Genomic DNA, 14,160 nt, shown 5'->3' with positions numbered 1-14,160 from the left:
GCCGGCGTCAACTTTTCGGGGATTCCGTTTCATGTCCAAGAACACGTTCAAGATTTTGTTTTCACTCTTGACGTCCTTTTTCCCCCCGATATATTTGCCGTTTAATTTTTATTTTTTATTAATTTGTGGAACACGAACTTCATAAAGCCACACACTTCTAAACATTCAAATTTGTTCCGTAATGATGCGCTTGTAACTACTCTGAAACGTTTTGGGGTAAAAAAAACTCGAAAGGTGCGGGAACGCATTTTTTAAGGATCTATAAAGCTATGTATTCTAAAGTTATGCCTATGCATATCCCTACAATATTTTCCGCTTTCTCTTCGATAAAATTGCCAAATAATAATGAATCATTTCATAAATAATGGGTTTAGGGGCTTATCATGGCCGAGTGGCCAGCGCTGAGCGCTTATCTCTCTTGGTCACATTGCTGTAGTGTTCCGTTCTCCATACTAAGCAGCGAACTGGACGTGATGTGGAATTATATACAACCACTTCCAACTCCAGACAGCACTTTAGAGCTCTAAAATATCAGACATGGATGGCCTTCCACAAAATGGCTCCACGCATAGTGTAATATCAACATACAAACGGTAAGAAAAACGTTATTTCGGGCATGTGTTCGTTAAACAAATGCTTTTGGATTATTTTAAGACATAGTGCATGATTTTATATCGTTTTCAAGCGATCATACTTGATCGTTTTCTGTATTTCGTCGTTGTTTTCCCAGATACAACAGTGGGTTATGAACGGGTTTATGTGTAGTCGGGCCTTTCCTTTTATTTATAATAGATTTATATATACATTTAAAAATCATTCGATTTGTTGTTGTTTTTTTCCGTTTAACGCCTTCCGTAACACATTTTTTAGAGGACCACAATAAGCCAACCATCATAGGCCTATTCAATTTTTAATCTCTTTTTAAATTCAAATACCCTTTTCTTTATCGAAAACTTAAACAAGCGTACGGACAATCGCGAAATGAAAAGAAAGAAGAGGTGTTCTTGGATGGGGTCTAGGGATATTAAACATAATAACGCTCCGATTCTTGCGGACATAAATACAAGAGATCCTTCAGGGAAGCAGGGAAGTGTTCCCTTAAATGTCTTTAAATGACACACTCCCGAAATTAAATTACCCAGATAGTGTTATTTAAAAATTAAACGGGTGCATAATATTTAAGCAACACGGATGTTTTAAAAATACATTTTCCGTACAGTACAAAACTCTTCCATGACTGGTTTAATTAACTTTGGGAATGTCCGCGATATAAAGGTGGGGGCTCTTCCATTGTTCGATGTACTTGAGCAATATTCAGTCTCCAAACATAGCTGACATACGGGTTTTCTATGGATTTACCGTGTACATTTTGCCCCGCTTTGTTGTAAGATAAATGGGGAGACGAGAAAACAGAATTCTGTTTCTATTAGGTTTGCCTAATAATAACACAATGGTAACAGCAATACACAAACGCCAGTAAGTAAATATTTTGGTGATTTAAAACGAATAAATGCAAACGACCCTGTGCGTGAAATAGAACAATATTCATCGATTCGTTACAAAATAAACTTATTTCCTTTTTTTTGTAAAAATGATTTCAACGTGGAATTACTTCCACGGTTTATACACAGAACTCGAATTCCCGTGCACTGCGTGGAATAAGAAATGCTATATTTCCGTGATCTGAATTATTTAGAAACTGTTGCATGTTCATTATCAGGCGCTCAGGAAAATATAGCTAATATCTTTCGTTTTGCGTGTCCGTAAACCCAGTTCTGCATCGTAGTAACAACCTGCGGGATATTAGATTTAACTCGTAAAATAAAGTTATTGTGTTTCAATGTTAGAATGAATTTAGTTTTTAGCTGTTTTTTTTTAAACATAATTATTTCGCTCTTGAATTCCAGCTAGGGTCTAACAATACTTTCTGCACTATGAGTAAATTAAGACACTTGAAAATCACATTTCGCACCAAAAGATTTAAATCTTCTTATAAAATAAAACTAGTATGACATCCTTGTTTGGAGTATCACTAATCCTGTTGTTTTTGTTGATAAAATACATGCTGAATTGGTTAGGTACATTCCAGTTATAGTAAGCTAATAAATCGTTAAGAAAAACAGCATAATTCAGTGTAGGCGTCAAAATTAATCCAAATATTCTGAACTGATCTTCAGTGAACTTCACATCTTTATTTTTGAACGTGTTTATTTTTAAGTTGTAAATTGGTATACTGTTTGTCAGGGAAAGGTAAAATTTCATCTGATACTGACGTGACTTCCCCTATGCTTAAAACCCGATCTTTAGAGCTTGACGGTAATTTCAGAAGAAGATAAATGCAGTGACGCCAAGTCGCGTTTGTAGGGGTGAGATGAGCACCTATTTGAAAAAGAACACTGTTTCTGTGAACGCTGGGGCGATATTGTCTCCTATGTTCCTCTGTTTTCAAGGTTTAAAATCCAATTACTCGTTTTGGCCGTGATGTCACCTGGTGCACACTTATTCACATGCCTGCTTGGAATAGCCAAGTTCAAGCTCATCGCAAGAATCGCTGGATGGCGTATTTGGTTTTACTTTCGAGCATAAATGTTTTATTCTAGGTAGGAACGGTACGGTTAGATTAGGTTTGTTGTTCTATAGGTTTATGTGTACAAATAATGTATATGGTTGTGTTATTTTTTGTATTCACAGTTTATTAAAAAATTTCTACTAATGTCTTGAAAGAAGCCTCTATATCAACATCCGCGACATGTGTGGTTCCTACAGGTCGCGTTGGAATAAATGGTCATTTGTACCTAATCTGAAGACTTAGGTCCAGTACAATTAAAAACGTAAAAGTGAATCAATAAATAAATAGATAAGCCTTAAAACAATGGCACAAACCATTAATTAAAAATATTGTTTATTATTTCGCCTGTTTACTTATTTTTAACAAGCTGGAAAAAATGCCGGTGAATTACCAAGCCTACATCGGTCTGGGTAATAAATGAAATGGTTTGTGCTTGAACAAGATAGGAAACGTACTGTACTGTACAGTATGGAGCACTAGATACTTATACACTTCAGCGCTCAAAGCCAGAAAAGGTGCATTTTTGTCTGTTTCAGCGAATGTCGCCACCACAGTCCAGTTTAAATCATGTGCTCTGATACATTCTTACGTACAGTATCTCTCCGTCCCTTTAACCCAGGTGACTTCAAGGAAACATCTTCCTGTTCAGATATAGATTCAGCAGGGAGCCTTTCCATTGCTCTTTTAATTTAACCTTTCATGCAGTGCCGCACCTTCCTTTAATCCGCGAGATGATGGAAAAGCTGAAACTGGAGCTTTGTAAGAACAGCCCAGGGGAGTGCGAGTCTCCCCGTCACGACTCTCACAAGGCCAGCGAGACGTGTGAAAACCAGGAAAGCACGACCGACCCGGACAAGAGACCTGGCGAAGGCGTCCCCGGGGACCATCAAAATGGGACTATCCTCATAAACGGAGTTACCAAGGAAACGGCTTACCCTGCCAACGAGCTCAAAAAGGAAATGCCAGTGATCGAGTTGGCCAGGAGAGGAGGGAGCTTGGATATAAAAGGAAGGGAGCAGAAAGGAGACATCACCCAGAAGGTGCAGACCACCGAGCTGTGCAGACCGCCGATACCCTTACCTCTGCCTCCGCGGGATCCGGCGTGCGAAACTCGGATGGTGCAGCTGAGCCCTCCCGCTTTCCCTCTCCCGGCCAGAGCGATGCTATACAGTAACGTGGCGCAGCCCCTCGCCACCATTAACAGGTAAGAGACCTCACCCTTTTCTCGCAGCAGCTGGCCAAGACGAATGATTTGGTGAAACTTTTCAAGCTGATGTAGCGGCTACCTGAAAAACAGCTTTCTCTCGTCATCTGTACTCCACCACGCCGTCTTATCTCGTAGATGGGAACTTACAACAAAAAACAATAACCATTCGTTTTACCTGTTTTGATATTTCGTTTTTCCTTATTGTAAAAATCTTGTCATTATTCCGATTGCACTAAGTAACTTTCGCACTATTCCACTGTAAACAGTTGTGTATTTTTTTGCCTGTAATAATAATAATAATAATAATAATAATAATAATAATAATAATAATAATAATATTTAGTAGATTAGTATGTCACTGTTTAACGAAGGAAAACGAATTATAAGAACAATCGATATAGCCGATGAGTCTTTTTATTAAATTCCTTCGGAATAATGTTCTTAAATAAAAGCTAGTTTATTCTTATAACACCATAATAATAATAATAATAATAATAATAATAATAATAATAATAATAATAAACCCGATTATAATATTCACGAAAGAGTTTACATCCTGAAGGTCTAGATTTTGTGACTTTTATATGAAAGGCTTAGAAAACATTCGTTGTGTTGTGTTTTATCAATACGTGTTATGTGTTAATTTAACTACTCCTCTTTCTTGCTCGTGTCCCTCATAGCGCTTTTGGTGGGGAGCCTGATCAATACGGCATGTTCCCCAACAACCGGGTGAAACGCAGACCGGCGCCCTATGAAGTGGAAATGAGCGATGGTAGGCGCTTTTTAGATCTTTATAAATATGGTAAGATGCACTTTTCTGCGTCTTATTAGTGCTGACACCTATCCATTTATTCTTCAATTTATTATTACTCGCTCATTAATTTAGATTCATTGATCCACCTATCCGATCATGATTAAAAGGCTTCGTACTATATAGACTGACAGAGCAGATTTGAATTTAATGGAGAAGCTATTAATTGATTAAAAGAAACTTCCATGTTGTTCCTCTATATTTATTTTGTAATTAAATTAACTTTAATTAGACTGAGCTTAATGGATACAATATTTTGAGCACCTGTATTTCCCTTATTTCAGTCCAAATGCTGAAATGCTTTCTGCAATAATTTGTGTTTGGAGCACCTAAACTGGTTTCAGATTCCAGTTTAATACAGCTATACTAGTTGCCACCTGAATGATACAGTTATGCCAAGGAAATTTACCTCTTGTGAACTTTACAGCATAAAATAAGAAGGCTACACTGTCGATTTTTGAAGAAGACACATTTGTATCCATGCTTCTCTGTGTCTAAATGAACAGTTAGTCCCTTAGGCACAGCTTCACTACACCATTTCCCGAGTAATGCACATCAAACAAGATATTTTCGTTTGAGAGAAAACAGCTCAGACATTGCACCGATTACTTGAAACTGATGAGCACAATTATCCTCTGTATTTTAGTGCACTGTTCCTTAGGTTAAATGTTTTGCAATCTTTGTACTTTCAGTCTTATTAATAGAACCAGAATGGTTCACTGACCATATTACCACTCTCTTTTGCTTTTGCTAAAGGTGTGTTATTCTACTGCAGACGGCAGCAATCCATTTTAAAGTCTCTAAAGTACTAGCAGATGCATTTTCCTCTACCATGGTATTGCAGTCTTAAAACAGCCAAGCTGAACAGGAACAGATGTTTATAAAGCTTTTTTTAAATACATGTTTCTAAAACCCAAAGAATAGAAAACTTTCAGTATATCTTTGTGTCATAATTTTGACATGGTTCAAGGTCAATGAGACACACTGTATCTCTGTACAGAGTACTACAGACTACAGGTACAGAACTAGCCTCTGACATTTTTAGCTTTTGAGCTATCGAGTACCAGACCATACAAGTGGTCTTAGGCTTCAGAGTTGCCAAAATAGGCAGTGCAGTTAGATATTACTTTATGTTCACCATATGTTGAGAAGGCACTTCAGAAACCTGTTTTTGTGAAATGGCTGTCACTGTTGTACACAAGTGTATCTAAAAAAAAGAAGAGACGTGGTTCTTAAAAACAAAAATCTGAGGACTCATCTTCAGTATTAGAATAACAGCATGGTACCTGTTTTTTTCTACCTCCCTATTAAAACCCCTGCAGTGCTCTTACTACAATGAAAGATTTAGACGTTGGGCTAAGGGAGGGGGCAGAGGCGACTGTGCAGAAACTGCAAGTAGACAGCAACTGGCACAGATAGCTGGTAGCTGCCCATAAAAATGCAAATGCTCTGTGCTGTGCCTGCCACTACTGCGAGAGAGCGAGGATTAGGTAGAAGGTAGAGCTGCATGTGTATTTATGGAAAATAAACACAGTTCTCTTTCTTAACAGGGGCTTTGCATAACATCAATTAGAAACACAAATCGCAAGCACCTACATGGTTATGAACTGGATTTGTGTGGAAATATTCAGGTTCTTGTACAAGTTAACTGCATTGCCAGACATGAGAAGTATGTTTGAATTGAATGATGTATCTAGGGAACGGTACGTTTCTACAATTATAGGTGCCGCTGTGCACATGCTACCTGCTCTTCAGTTTGCAGTTTTACTGTAAAGTAGGAAACTAAAACCAGATATACATCTGTGGAAATAAAGTATTATGACATTTGTACCCAGAATAAGCTCACAGTGGTGCAGTGTTTAGCATTGCTGCCTCACAGCGCCGGTGCCTTGGGCTCAATCCCAGACCTGGTGCGCTGTCTGTGTGGAGTTCGTGTGGGTTTTCTCTGGGTCTACGATTTCCTCCTACAGTCAAAAGTCATGCTGGTAGGTTCACTGGCGTCTGGGAAAATTGGCCCTGGTGTGCAATGTGATGTACCAGCGTCCCAACCAGGGTGTACCCTACCTTGTGCCCATTGCTTTCCTGGATAGGTTCCATGGTACCCCCGCAACCCTGTATTGGATAAATTGAATGAATCGGATAATGATCTTCCTGAAAGGTGAAGTTGGAGCCAGTAGGACTTTTAGCATGAAATGATATATCAACACCACTGCAGGATGGGTATGCAACCCCATACGCAAACTGCTCCCCCTGCATGCTTGATTGCTGGCTTCAGGCAAAGCTCTTTATATGTTTCCATTCTCTGCCATCTCACCTCATCTCACATACTGACTTTGATAACATCCAAATAACAAGAACTGTGCCTCATCTGTCCAAAGCACCTTGCACCATTCTTGCATACTTCCTTGCTTGTGTTCTTGTGAATATTTTAGACTTTTAGTGTTCTCCTTTCTTAAAAGAGGTTTTTTTTTATTGCACCACATAGCTATGTCCTGATTTAAAAAAACGACCTCTATTTTGACAATGACATTGACTTTTTGGCTATCGATGAGTTGATGACAGCGCCTGGGCCTTCTGGTGTCAGTTGAATGATTGTGTGCTTTAAGATATTATCTTCCAGTATTGCTCATGCTTGTGAGGCAGCTCTTTCGGTCTTCCAGTCCTGGGTTTGTCAATTACTGAAGATGTTTCTCTGTACTTGATGATTCTGCTTCGGATACCACAACTTGATAATTAAAGGACGTGCACAGTTTCACATAGTGCTTTCCCGTCTGTACACAGAAATGCTTTCATAATTCATAGTTTTATGGTGAATTCCAGATGAAATGTTAGCCTTTTTGTTTTAAGCTTACAGTTAATCCTGATTGATTTTTTACAAAAAAATAAAGAAGAGGAACGCTTGATGATAAACTAATTGTATTTGATTAATAAATGCAATAGATTAGTAAACAACAATTCTTGTCAAGGACACAACATATGGGATGATAATGAATAGTTTACCTTGAGTTCTGATCACAAGCTTTGGAAGATCAATGCAAATGTTGAATGACAAGCTTAGTTTCTACTATCTCAAACTAAACTGTATTAATAGTAGTAAAATAGTAGAAATCACTAGTGGGGTTTTGGAGCAAATCTGCTGCTCGTAACCACATGCATATAGTATACTGCATGCAGTAGCTCCTTAATATTCCTGCCTTTTGCAGCTGTGTACTGGCGCTGCTGATGCAGAATGTCTGCTGTGCATCACTTGTGCTCTAATGTAACATTTATGTGTTAGTAGAGCTTCAGGCATATAGACAAAGGAAAAAGGGAGGCTTCCCTTAGACCCGAAAGATATGAAGCCTCTCTTAGATGCACATCCATGACTATCTATGTCTAGTTGTGTTGTTGCTTTCTTCCATCCGTGTGAACCTTGTACACCAGATGGAAATCAACTTAATCGCACACCTAAAAACTTAAAATCAAACCAAAGTCTACTAGGCTTAATGTTTACTGATAAAGTTCACCCAAGCTGAGATAAGTAAAACTCCATTGGAATTAGTATTTAACCTTAGAGTCAGTACCGACCATTACCAGATTTCATAAGCATAGAGTCGCGGTAGAGTTGGCCATAGCGTTCAATAGGGAACTGGAGCCATTTCCTTAGCTTCCTTGTGACCTCAGATGCAGAATAGCATCTTAGAGAGATAGAAATGGCTGCTCGCAGAGGAACAGAAGACAGGAAGGATGAACAGCTCGCTCATCTGTTGTTTTGGTTATTCCGCTGTTACAGGCCCGCAGCCCAAAATCGTCCGGCGGATTTTCACCAACAGCCGAGAGCGCTGGCGGCAGCAGAACGTGAACGGGGCCTTCGCCGAGCTGCGCAAGCTCATCCCCACGCACCCCCCGGACAAGAAGCTCAGCAAGAACGAGATCCTGCGGCTGGCCATGAAGTACATCAACTTCCTGGCCAAGCTCCTGAGCGACCAGGAGGACGTGGAGGAGACGGGGTCACGCACGCGAGAGGTCCGGGAGGCGGGGCTGGTCCGGGAGGACCTGCTGCAGGACATGCTGTCCCCCAACTCCAGCTGCGGCAGCCTGCTGGACGGGGACGGCAGCCCGGAGAGCTTCACCGAAGACCAGGACTCTGTGGAGTCCCGGCCTGCCGCGAGGAACCTGCACCACGCTATCATGCCACTGGAGGGCAGCACTCAGCGATGATGGACTCCCAGCAGCCTCCGAGAGGGAGAAAGAAAATAAAAACAGTAAAGAGCTGTAAAAAGGCCCCTGGCAGAACCAGCAAGTCCAACTGCATTTTGTATCTTTAAGGTATTCTGCTGGGCACTGTAGATAACCTTTCTAGTGACAGAGTGCGACGGTCTAGGATTGTTCTTGTGACCACCTGACACATTCCTAAACCTGTGGGATATTTTTGTGTTTATAGAGTAATTTCTCTTTCTCTCTCACAATCTTTCCTTTCTTGGAGCCTGAACGGCTAACACAGTGGACAGTGGTACTTGTTACTCATGATGGTCACTTTGGACAAGGCCAGAAGGGAGACAGCATACAAAGAACTGTATCCAACACCCTGGCCCTTCTGACTGATTCTGAATGACAGGTCTTTCGGCTGCTGTTCTAAGCAGATCTCGGCCTGCCAGGAATTTTGGCACATTGTAGCGGGATACCAATGGAGCCCAGATCAAAACGGGACACTTTTTGTCTTAAATGGTACCTGTTCTTGCCCCTTTCCTCAATTTCCCCCAAAAGGGTACACTGTACAGCTAAACTTTGAGTGCTTAAATGAATCTGACGCTACATTCAGATGTCTACTGAATGGTGCTGCGTCGGTACAATGTAAATATATGGCCAGAGCAGTTTGCTTTTTACGAACAGGACATGGCGTCCTGTTTAAGGGTAGAAATGATCTCAGAAGTGATGTACACATATACAGATATTATAATATCTGCGTGCAAATTTTACAACCCTTTTTTTAAAAACTGTTTACTATTACTGTTGACACAGGATATGCTTTACCATAGGATATGAGTCTAAACTGTTTTTTTGGTTGAATATTTAACTTTACTGCATAGATTCCTAAGATATCCGAGCGCAGTTAGTATATTTTATCATAAAGGAATGCTTAATAATTAAGGTGTAAATAACGGTACCACTATATTAGCAACAGCAGTGTCCCCCTTCCTGAGCTTGATTGGAGCTGCTGATCATCTTGTACAAACTGATCTTGTGCCATCACTAAGGAACCCCTCGCAACTTATTTTGTGCTTTCGTCTGAATATTGGATACATTACTTTTTACTCTGAGAAACTCCATCTGGTGCAGACAACCCTCCAGTGTTAGACAAAGGAATCTGGTGAAAAATTACCTGCTTTCACATTCTGTATTTATTATTGAGAGCAGTCCGTTCTTACAAGGAGGTCTTGTAAGGAACAAGCCAACTTATCTATTTCAAAAATTGAATACAATTTGAACTTAAGATACAATATCTTTTTGTATCAGTAACTCTCAAACTCTTAACCACACTTTGAAATGACCATATTTCCTATGTAAAATTCACGCATTTGTGTTATGGCGAAACTGGCTGTTTTTTTAGAGTCCATTTTTCTACTTGATTCTGTCCTCTTGTCTGATTTTCCCAGCTGCATTCTTTGTTGTGAGCTGCTTCGTAGGATCAGGCAGACACGGTATCAACAGAACACGCTGGGAAATCAGTTTTGTTAAGACAAGCCATCTCATTCTACAGGTTCAAGGATTCTTGCTGCATAAGGATTGATCAGTTATTCTGGATGATTCATCTTTGTTTTCAATGAGAGATGGAAACAAGCTTATTGACCATTTCTAGGACTGCCTCAAGTCAGCATCTTGAACTGTAGCCTTTCCACAGGCACAACATAACAAAAGTCATTTGAAATCCTTCTGAAAAAATGATTTTTTTTGTTTCATGCATTTTGAAATTTCACCAGATGATTTCCACAAGCAAAAAGCAGTTGACAAGCTCATGCCAGACATGTAGCTATGAATGAACCAGAGGAAAGATGAAAAAAATGCCGGTGTTGTGTGTAGTCCACTTGAGACAAGCAAGAGGTAGAGCCAACTGCTTTTCAAAGCACTCCTTTAACAAAAATAAGGTAATCAAATGATAAATTAATAAAAAAACTGCATAAAATTCCTATTCTCCTAATAGCTTTGAATGCAAAGTAGCAGTTTTTGTTTAAAAAAAGCAAACAGTGTTTGTGTGCTAGTGCCAAGAACTTTGTTTTCATTTTTTGGAAGGGAAGGTTATTTTGAAACATAAGAGGTACAAGCAATCTGCTTTGGTGTACTTATGAAAAAACCCCGAGGTGTATGTATTTAACAATGAAAAAATGTCAGTTTGTCCCTTTCTTGTGGATTAATATGGTACATTAAGTTAGCCACAACCCCTCCTCCCTCTCCCATCTGTGGAAGAGATAAGCCCTTCCACCCCACGCCTTCATTCAGTAAGTGTTTTTACTGTACTGTATGTGATCATGTTCGTTTCTGCTTTTTTGCAGACGTCTGAGTAACTAGTTCTGGTACCTTTACGTTTTTACATTCTAGACAAAAAGGGTGGGGAGGAAGGGGGGACATTTTAATGTACCAGTCAGTAGAACACATTTGTTGTTAAAATGACTATAAATATATATCTATGAATATATGCAACGTTATATCTCACAGAATTTTATACAAAAATAAAACATAAAAAAATCACTTGTTTTTTATTTATTGTCCTAACTATAGTTTTAGTATCCAACCTTTGCTATATTAGTGTATCTCACAAGAACTTTAAAGAAAATACAACTCATACACTGACAGATACTCCGCCCTCTGCCTTTCAGCTGCTGGGCCACACTCTGCTCACAAGTATTAGGACTGACTGACTTTTTTTTATTTTTCATTGATGGGGGTTGATGGTTTTCCCCAGAACACACCTTTGTACCCCTTCATACAATTGGACAGTTCATTCGAGCAATGTGAGTGAAGTGGCCTTATTCAAGGGTACAACAGTAGGGCTCCGTCTGGGATTTCAGCTCCTAGCCTTCCAGATATGATGGCGGTGCCCCTAACTGCGACTCCACACATATCATAGTGTGAATTTGTTAATAACAGAGATCTAAAACCACCAGTAGCAGAAAAGCACGAGTCTGTTTGGTGATTATGAGCTAGAGATTCCAAGATATTTTAATATACTCACCCACTTTAAGGTCATTGCCAGCAGAACTTTTTTTAGTTGAAGCAGTTCAAGTAGGTGCTGTAGCTGCATCAGCATGCATTGGCTGCAAAGGAACAAGTAAAAGGTTTAGTCCATGCTGAAAAAAGAAGAAAGGAAACACAACGTTTCGGCTGTGGAGACTTACACAGACTCACACAACTATCTTCTGTACAGCTCACTTCACCCCAAACATACTAAAAACTCTCTCCCTTTTTTCACAGTTCATGAAAAAAAGCTCACACCCAAAGAAGGCTCCACAGCCAAAACATTGTGCTTCCCTTCTTCTCTTTTCAGCCTGGAATAAACCTATTACTTGTTCCTTTAGTTAGTTTGGAGCATAGGACCACTTAGCTACTAAAGCTACTAATTGGTCAGACAGGCTAGGACTGAATGGCATCCTCCATTTTGTTTTACATTCTAGAATGTAAGGCTTTGTCTTGTCTTTCCCTGTCAAACTGATAGATGTGTTATCATGGGTAATACAGTAAATGGGTAAGGGTGGCCACAGCCCAAACCAGGAATACACCTCTTTCTGAAAATAAATGGAGAAATGTAGAAAGGAGAATACCAAAAAAAGGCTAGGGAAAAGAATAAATGGCTAAAAACCATTCTTAACCACATTCATTGTGACCTGCACACTTTGCTAAAGCTTTTTTTTCCTTATATGGATAATATTCCTGGCAATTATTAAATAGGATGTTGACATGGGAATGTACTCTCTGCTTTATCGCATTTAACCACAGCTGCTGTCAGGAGAGAGCAATAAAATAATCACTGAAAAGCAAAATTTCAAACTTTCTGATTTTAGGGAGCAGCAACAATACTGAAAACACATCATTATGAACTCAGCTGCGCCAGACACAGAGAAATTACAATACTTAACCACCAGATAGCATTGTGCACTCAATAAAGCAAACTGTGTGAAATTTAACATGGCTGTTAAAATACTTTTCTGAAATATAAAAACGTAGCATTTTCTTCACAAAATGTGTTGTACAAGATGTTCACATAGAGTATAATTTCAATTGCTAATATAGAAAAATAGAGACTGCTTATCAGTCACTTGTAATTACAAATCTTTAAGACTCGGGCGGCCTGATGAACGAGGACTAGGGCTTAATTTATTCAGAGATTAAAGCTATCAACCTTACCTAGTAACCAATGTCCGTTGCTCACATCTGAGCACAAAGGCAAATAAAAAACCAACAATAAAAATACACAGACTCAATGAAATGTTACCCATAACATATTACTGTTTATTTTACTCTACACACTCATTTATACTTTTAGAAAATCTCAAAAGAAATAACTTATTAATGACTGTATGATAAATCAAATATCTACAATAAAATGGCAAATCGAATAAGGAAATTATATGTTCAATATTTTAATGATATAACACTGTATAATCATATATTAATTATCAATTATATAATCATATAATAATGAACTACAATTAACATACTGTAGCATTAACAAGCATTTCCTTAACAAAAGTTAAGTGTTTGATTTTTTTTCCATAAATCTTCAGACCATATTTTTCTTTAGAAATTCTTAAAGAGAGACCGCAGAGTAATCAATTAATTAGCCAAGCCCATATTAATTTTAAGAGTTATACGTCTCCAGATTTTATGAATCGTTGTCTTCTTAATAAATACTGTCAGTTGCTGATTTAAAAACTGGCCAAAATGAATATTCGAAAAGAAAAGTAGATATCTTCCTCTTGAAGTACTAGCCTGTTTAACCAGTTCATTAGGGTCTTGTGTATTTTTTGGAACCAGGAAAGTCTAGTATTTCCAGGACAGCACTGCCAGTTGCTCCAGGCCCCGGTGGGAGATAGAGAGGTGTGAAAGACTGGAGTCTTTCCTCGTTCCCAGGCGACACCCCCCTCTCTCCCCACAGGGCAGCAATCAGGAGAGGCGGCAGCCTCACTAATGCTGATCAGCCCCACTTTGGCTCCCACCCTCTTGACTAAACGTGAACCATCCCCACACCAAACACACACACTCCTACAGACAGCCCTGGCTCTCTCTATCTCACCCCTCCTGCGTCCTGCACATCCCAGCCAGACCATCTCTCTCACACACAGGACTTGACAAGGGCATCGTCTCCCAGAGCTGGCTTTGCAATGACAAACTCTGCAATAAAAGCAGGGTAACGTTTACTACAGAACAGGTTTATCTCTTGCGATAAAGGTCAGAATGAGATCAGTTCTCCCACACCAGGTGGAAAAACTGATTCACTTTTAAAAACAGAAAACTACTGGGGAGCTTGTTTCAAGCATTCAAGTTCCTCAGAGCTACCAAACAGAAACTCTGTAAAAGTGCATTTGAGGCTGAAGACTT

The 14,160-nt window shown here is 39.3% G+C and overlaps 1 protein-coding gene across 2 annotated transcripts; it reads left to right on the top strand.

Annotated features, from left to right (window-relative positions):
* The first annotated feature begins 484 nt into the window (after nt 1–484).
* On the top strand, nt 485–11,313 carry tal1 (T-cell acute lymphocytic leukemia 1). 2 transcript variants are annotated; one of them, XM_006635053.3, is made up of 4 exons: nt 485–593; nt 3,275–3,773; nt 4,457–4,548; nt 8,360–11,313. In XM_006635053.3, the coding sequence occupies exons 2-4, from the start codon at nt 3,301–3,303 to the stop codon at nt 8,785–8,787; spliced, it is 993 nt and encodes a 330-aa protein (XP_006635116.1). In that variant the 5' UTR covers nt 485–593; nt 3,275–3,300; the 3' UTR covers nt 8,788–11,313. The 2 variants fall into 2 exon arrangements, with proteins under 2 accessions (XP_006635116.1, XP_015211364.1); XM_015355878.2 differs by having other exon boundaries at nt 487–593; nt 3,189–3,773.
* Nucleotides 11,314–14,160: the final 2,847 nt, after the last annotated feature.

This window comes from Lepisosteus oculatus, chromosome 9, assembly GCF_040954835.1.
Source record: "Lepisosteus oculatus isolate fLepOcu1 chromosome 9, fLepOcu1.hap2, whole genome shotgun sequence".
NCBI lineage: Eukaryota > Metazoa > Chordata > Actinopteri > Semionotiformes > Lepisosteidae > Lepisosteus > Lepisosteus oculatus.
This window is presented reverse-complemented; position numbering and strand designations above follow the sequence as displayed.